We start from the raw sequence: 7,336 nt of genomic DNA, 5'->3' as shown, positions 1-7,336 counted from the left end.
TTTATTTCAACAAAGTAACTGTATTCTGAATACCACCTTTTTAAACGGTAACTGTAACGGAATACAGTTACTCATATTTTGTATTCTAAATACGTAACGGCGGTACATGTATTCCGTTACTCCCCAACACTGCTCATTGCACATTAAATATTAAACATGAAGGTTTTGTTGATTTACTGAGAACTCATTAGTATCTGTAAAAACTGCCACATCTTCTTAAGCTGACCAGTTGGGCCATATTTGAGTTTTGCCGGTCCGATTCTGGGCCCTGGGCCTTACTTTGACACCCCTGTGGGAATGCTGCTTCTTTTAAACGACCATCAGCCCGCCCTGGGGTGGGATCCTTGTAATCTCAGATCAATCTTCAGAGGTTTTCTCCATTAATGCTTCCTGTCACGTGACCTCAGGTGTGCTTGAGCCAAAGTATGAATGATGTTTGAGTCACACTAAGAAACCAGATAAGCACTCGAAACGTGTGAGTCGAAGCGTGTGGCGGCAGCAGCGAGGCCGCTGATGATGTGCAGGGTCCTGACGGTGGCTCCACATCAAGCACATTCCAGAGCGGACCAGCTGACAGACGGGGTTTACATTCTGCTTCAACAAAAGCAGCTCCCGTGTTTCTGAGTGAAACCGGGCAGCTCGCGCTCCGGCGGTCCTCCACGCGTCCTTCATCACGCCTGGCTGACGGCTGTTAGTGTTTCCAGAGAGCTTCTGTGTATCTGGGGACAACAAAGTGGTTCCACTTTCCTCGTTATCCTGAGAGCGAACACATCCAAACATCTGGCAGCGTGTCAGACCGACTCAGGGTACAAACACTTCTGCAGCTGATAACAACACAATCCATTAAATCCAACCAACACGACTGCTGCTTCGCTTACATCAAAGCTCAGCTCCTCTGAAACAGCAAACACAGTCTTACATCAACAAAAACACCAGAACCCCCGAGAGGGGACATCCTGAAAAACTAAAGCTCCATTCAACCAATCTGATCCATTCAGGCAGAAATACCAGGAAAGAAATGTGTCCACAGATTTTAGAGGCGGAAAAGGAGCTCCGCCTTCATAACAGACAAGACGATGACAGCACTGAAAAACAGCAGAAAGATCTCTGACGTGTCCTCACAGTCCCAGGTTGAAACGTCCCGTGTCCAGACGGTGCCGTCAGTACGTAACCACCACAAAAACAGTCTTACTTTGTAAAAGAGCAAAACCTCCAAAGGGAACAGGATAAAAAGCCAAATCAGAGGCCCTGATAGGGCCTGAGAGGGCCCGAGAGGACCCGGCAGTTTGGTCTGAGACAGGCTCATCGTCCAGCTGCCAGTCCTTCTGGGTCAAAGTAAGACCAATGTTAGATTAATGCAGCGCTGCTATGTAACTGATGATGTACTGATACTCACAGCCGGACCTTTAGACTGTGATTCATTAAAAATCACAACATTAAAAAATCAGATGATTATGATTCAGCTGATTTAGGAAGCGTTGACTATATTCTGTTTGTTATGTTGATTTCATCATCCCACTGATGTTTGTATTCGTTTATAGTGATTCATTAAGGTATGAAGGAGATATTAATAACAACAAACCATACATGTCTGTGGCACACATGAGCAAAGGTACGCCTTTCAGCACGCTCTCTCCCCCGGTGGTCAAAGGTAAAATATAAGGTGCACTTAAAATCCTTTATTTTCTCAAAAATCGACAGTGCGTCTAATAATGCGGAGCGCCTCATGTATGAATCCTGGTTGTGCGTACTGACCTCGAACCGATTTAATGTGGTTAGAGACAAATGCAGTCGCATGGCAGGATGCTGTAAATGGACCAAACTTCAGCCAGGAGAACGGCTGAGATAATCCATCCACAATACGAGGTTAGTCATTGATATACTGCAGCAACATGGGAACAGAGCCGCTGTGATAGAATACAGCATTAATGAATCGATGGTACAGAAGTGGAGGAAGCAAGAAGAATGAGTGGAGTAGTTTGACTCATCTGTTTTGTTTCGCTTAATGTGCTTTATGGTCCGAAAAATACGGTAACTAAAAATTTATATTATCAAAGCTCCAGAAACCAAAAGGTTTCCGTGTTTTAGAAGCAGTCCGTGTGGAGGGCGCGAAAGCCGGCCCTCCTGCACCTGAGCCAGTTTCCCGTCTGTGTCTGCAGGTACATGGCGATCCTGCACCCGCTGAGGCCTCGTATGAAGCACCAGACGGCGTGCTGCGTGATCCTGACCATCTGGCTCGTCCCCATCTTCATCTCCATCCCGTCTGCCTACATGGCCTCAGAGACGACGTACCCACATGTGGACGGTTGCCCCGATAAGACCTTCTGCGCTCAGATCTGGCCCGTGGACCACCAGGTTTACTACCGCTCTTACTTCCTCCTCGTCTTCGCTCTGGAGTTCGTGGGCCCCGTGTCTGTCATGGCCGTCTGCTACACCCACATCTCCAGAGAGCTGTGGTTTAAAAATGTTCCAGGTTTTCAGACGGTACAGATCCGCAAGAGACTGCAGAAGCGCAGGAGGACCGTGGTGGTGCTGATTCTGGTCCTGGTGGCCTACATCCTGTGCTGGGCGCCGTATTACGGTTTCACCCTGGTGCGGGACTTTTACCCCACCCTTATCTCCACGGACAAGAACTCCCTGGTGGCCTTCTACGTCATCGAGTGCATCGCCATGAGCAACGGGATCATCAACACCCTCTGCTTTGTGAGCGTCCGAAACAGCAGGAAGCAGCTGAATAAGTCCATCAAGTTCCCTCTGAGGCTGGTGAGCTTCGTGGCCACCAAGTGGCTGGATGAAGCTGAGCCGCGGACATCCTCCCTCCGGGTGACGGAGGAGGTGGAGGGCGGCCGGCTGAGGTACTTACCTACTTCTTCTTCTATGGAAGGCACAAAACATCCGGTAAAGCGGCTGCACGCAGAGACTCGGAGCTGAAGTGAGGAGCGAGCTGGTGAGGTGTTTGCTCAGCAGAACTGTGGCTGCTGCCGAGTGTTAGCGACGCTGCATCGTCCATGGAGAGACTTTCTGATCCCGTTTTTGTCGTTTCCAGCTGTTTGTATCTTATGTGGATGAAAATATTATTATTGTTATTATTTACAACACTGAGGCCAGAGACCTGTTTAAACTGGATTGCATTATTAGGGGCGTGGCCTCTCTGACTGACAGGTGGCTGTTGCTGCTAGCGTCACCTGAACTGGACGTCTGCACCATGTTTGTGATGTTGGAGCCTTAAGGAGCATTTTAATGACATCATGTGACCAATAACATGGCTGCTGTGTGGGTAATTGTGGGAAGTTGCTAACTAGCATTAGCTGCAAAGTTATCTAGATATGGTCACCTCCTACGAAGCTGAAGTGAGGCTTCAGGAAGACATGTTGACCACCCCTCAGCGGTCGGGGCCCTCAGTTAAAGTGACATAATCAGAGTTTGGTGCGAGCTCCTTCTGCCCTCACACCAGCAGTTTGGAAGGAGTCCACCACATCTCCTCCTGCCTCTTCTTCTTCTGTGGATTTCAGCCCGACTCCCCGACGTGCTCCTGCTGTTCATAGTAAAACTGTTGGTAATGCAGCAGGCTGTGTGCGCATGCACGATTCTCCGCTCATATTCATGTCAAATAAAGATGCATTTTTAAGCTTGTAATGAAGGAGCAGAGGTGAGAGCTGGAGTGGTGCGTGCTGGTGTTGGTGCAGCTTTCAGAGGCTGTTTGTACCTCGGTGTGCTCTCTGCGTGGGCTGGTTTGATCTTTAGACCATCAGTTCAGCCTCCGCCATCGTTTCCACCCTCATTAGTGCCGATCAGCACACAGCGAAGACCCCGTCACACAGCTCTGTGAAGCCGGTCTCTTATTTATGTTCACGCAGCAGCTTCAGACGCACAGACTCAAAGTTCGCCAGCGTCCTCTGTAGCAGCATCGAGGGAGTTTATACTGAAATCAATACTGCCTGTTCTTCCTCACATCACAGGGTTTCTGACCTTTCTCTGGTGTGTGTGTGCAGCGCTGTCTCACAGGTTTGATCTGCATATTTGTAATGCTGCTGTTGTATAATCTGCTTAGCAACGATGAACGCGAACCTGAAGAGAACAATGACTCGCTACAGTCCCTTCCTGCTGATTTGCATTGTGTGCCCATGTTAGGGTTCACTCACATGGTTGTAAGTGTTTTAATATTCATTGCGTTGCAAATAAAAAGCGCCTGAAATGGACGAAGCAAACACGTACAGCTCTGTGAAAACGAACTGCCTCTCTTCTTAAATCATGAACGACCTGGAGCTAAGTCCAGCTTCACTGCCAGGCCTGGTTTAAGTCCAGACTTTGAGCCAATCAGAGGTGGAGCTGCTGGTTCCTGCAGAGCAGCCAGACCGTCACGCGACCACCACCCTGGCTGCTGCTGCTGGGATGTTTCTGGATGAAACGCAGAAAGTTCAGCTTCTGTCTCGTCAGCCCTCAGAATATTATCCTCCAGATGTTTGTTGGCAGATGTGCGACGAGACTTTGTGATCTTCTTGGTCAGCAGTGGTTTCTGCTTGGACTCTCCCATCTTTGCCCCGCCTCTTTCTTACTGTTGACCTCTGACCTTATCTGAGCCAGGTGAGTCTGCAGGTCTGCAGATGTTAATCTGGGCTCTTCTGCGACCTCCACAGCCTGAGAAATGTTTCTGTAACCCTCTCAGGCTGATGATGTCACGGACTTTGTCTTACTCGGCGATGTCAGTTATCACAAACAGCTGATTGCAGTTCTTGCTGCCAATGATGACACAACCAGTTATTAGCTTTAAGAGGCGACGACATCACAGGGCAGCGAGGTTTGGAAAGCTTTTGTTCCCCTAATAAACTAAATCATCGTGTAATAACTGCATTTTGTGTTTATGCGGATTATCTTTGTGAGATATTATAAAGAGCAGAGATGTTTCAGGCTCACCGACACAGCGAGGAGCTTCTCGTAAACTGAGTCTGAAGTCATATCCTGATGTTTTCCCCTCAAACTGTCCTCATCAAACAGTGTTGAGGTCAGTCTGAATACACTCAATGACCAAATGTTTCCATCGATGATTTTCTTTCATGCCCACGACAAAGCCGGGATTCATCGGCTCAGACTGGACATCTCATTCCCCACAGCCCGACTCCCAGCATCCGTACTGGTGCCTGTGTATAAGCTCAGTGTAGGCGCGCCGTCATCACAGCTGAACAAATACTTGCTTTCTGTGCGTTAGACTACGATCGTTAAAAGAAACCAAAAACTGTCATAAAAACACATTTTTGTTCTGTCAGATTAGCAAAGAACATTTAGAGACCCTCCCCTCAGGATGACACCTGCACAGGTGACCAGCGGGCTGCAAAACACAAAACACTCCACAGCTCTGCCGGGCCAGCCAAACATCAGGGGCTGAGCTTCCTAATCAATCAAATGGACTTCCTGTCGCAGCTGTGACAGAAGGAAGAAAGGAGACGCCGCTTTGTTTTTGATGTATTTAATAGAAAAACAGTCCAGGAATCAGTGAGCTGATAAAAACGGTTCACCTTCCTCTCTGAGCGACTCACCTGCGGCCAACAGCACAGACTCTATTTACAAAATAAAAGCAGCTCAGAGAGCGCCACGGCTCAGCTGTCAGGTCGCTGCTCGGACCCTCTGTGGAGGACGCCGTCTCCACAGAGGGTCGTCTTACCAGAATGAATCACTCGCTTCATTTTAAAGCTGCTTCAAAATAAAACTGAGCCGAGCGCGTCCACTTTGGACGGCCTCAGGTCGACTTCTCACAGGTGACTTTACAGGTAAACTCGGGGAAATCCAGAACTTTTTTTTATTTTAGTGTTACTTATTTTAATGTTTGGTGGGCCTCACACGTGCTCCACCCCCACAGCCAGAAATAATCCCTTTCACATTAAAAGTCCTTTTAGTGGAAGAAGACACCTGCTGTTTCTTCTTCGTGACACTACAGATATATGAAGACTTTTTCACATTAAAATGAAAACAATGAGACTTATTTTGAAAAAGTGCAAAGACTTTCTCTGTTTTTCACATTAAAAGCAAAACATAGGCATATATTTGAAAGCCTAAATATGAGTTTTACTCTGAAAAAACCTGGATGCACCTCAGCACTAATCACAAGTAGAGCAAACTGAAACATGATGGCAGAAATAATAGTTTTACGTTTTAATCCACGTGTTTCTCCTTTGCTGTGCTCCTGATTGATGCAATCCAAGTTTGACAGGCTGCAAGACTTTTAATTTGAAAAAACACCTGGATGTTCCTCACCACAGCAAAGAAGAAAATGGAAATACAACAAAAAAATGTAAATATGTTTTTTCCTTGTTATCTCACTCCTTATTCACAAAGACTTCCTGATGTTATTTCCACATTAAAAGTCTGTAAAGGGAAGACTTTGAGACTTTTAATGTGAAACAACACGAGGACGTGTCTTATCCAACATGACGAGTACCATAAAGTAAAAACAAAAGGAATCAGAAAGCAGAAATCATGTGTTCATACTCGTTTCTTCTTTGCTGAATATATTAACAGATGTTTTTCACATTAAAAGCCTCTCTACAAAAGGCTGCCGAACATTTAATGTGAAAAACCACACAGGTATGGTTTAAAATCAATCAGGACACAAAGATGAAAGAACAGCCTCTCATCTGTCTCTAATGCAGATGGAGCGGGTTTGATATTTTCGTTTGTAGAGGATGACGTCATCAAACACGGCGTTCTGGTCTGGTGAGCCCTCAGCGAGGGGCAGGGCAGGTTTCTGCTTACTTCCTCCTCTTCAGGAAGGCCGTAGCCTCTCTCTGCAGGCCTTTGATGTCCTCCTTACCGCTGTCGTCTGAGTCAGGAGGGACGTAGTCCGAGTCATCGCCCGCGTCCTCGCTGTCGTCATTAATGAAGCTGTCCTCGTACTCGTCCTCGTCGTCAGCGGGAGTCTTTTTGGCGACGTGGCGAGCTGTGGGGGGATTTACTGCGAGTGAGTCAGAGAATGAAGTGGCCGAGATTTAGTTTCTGTTTCTAATTTTCAGACCCTTTTATTTATCACCTGTTGTTATTTACTTCCACCTGTACGACACAAATGTGTGTGTGTCCATGAGCGTACCTGGTTTCTTTGTGTGTTTGTATTCCTTCCTGTGCAGGGGGTTTTTCCTGCAGAGGAAACAAAGTTCACGTCAGAATAAAGTCGAGCGATGCAGGTCAGACGATGTTTCCTGACAGCCGTCCGTCTGCAGCGTCGAGTTAAAAATGCTCGAATTACTCATCGCAGAAACTGCAGCGAGCACGGAGACAGCGAGCCAAGTGTCAACCAAACAAATGCTGCTCTGAGGAACACGAATCGCATCAGTGTGTGTGTGTGTGT

The 7,336-nt window shown here is 47.2% G+C and overlaps 2 protein-coding genes across 4 annotated transcripts in view; one reads left to right on the top strand and one right to left on the bottom strand.

Moving 5' to 3' along the window:
* Nucleotides 1–2,931, top strand: part of prokr1a (prokineticin receptor 1a) — a 5,886-nt gene extending 2,955 nt beyond the window's left edge. Inside the window, exon 2 of the mRNA XM_005748636.1 lies at nt 2,160–2,931. Within this exon, the coding sequence (XP_005748693.1) occupies nt 2,160–2,931 (772 nt within the window). The remainder of the gene's footprint in view (nt 1–2,159) is intronic.
* A 2,517-nt stretch (nt 2,932–5,448) lies between these two features.
* aplf (aprataxin and PNKP like factor) overlaps nt 5,449–7,336 on the bottom strand; it is a 7,629-nt gene continuing 5,741 nt past the window's right edge. For 2 of the 3 annotated variants that reach the window (XM_005748564.2, XM_005748566.1), the window contains exons 9-10: nt 7,079–7,125; nt 5,449–6,946 (exon numbers count right to left, since the gene is read on the bottom strand). In XM_005748564.2, the coding sequence (XP_005748621.1) occupies nt 6,744–6,946; nt 7,079–7,125 (250 nt within the window). In that variant the 3' untranslated portion in view covers nt 5,449–6,743. The remainder of the gene's footprint in view (nt 6,947–7,078; nt 7,126–7,336) is intronic. The other variant, XM_005748565.1, reaches the window with a different exon arrangement.

Source organism: Pundamilia nyererei, unplaced genomic scaffold, assembly GCF_000239375.1.
Source record: "Pundamilia nyererei isolate P.nyererei 1_Seehausen unplaced genomic scaffold, PunNye1.0 scaffold00225, whole genome shotgun sequence".
Classification (NCBI taxonomy): Eukaryota; Metazoa; Chordata; class Actinopteri; order Cichliformes; family Cichlidae; genus Pundamilia; species Pundamilia nyererei.
The sequence above is the reverse complement of the archived record's forward strand: the minus strand, read 5'-3'. Positions and strand labels throughout refer to the sequence as shown.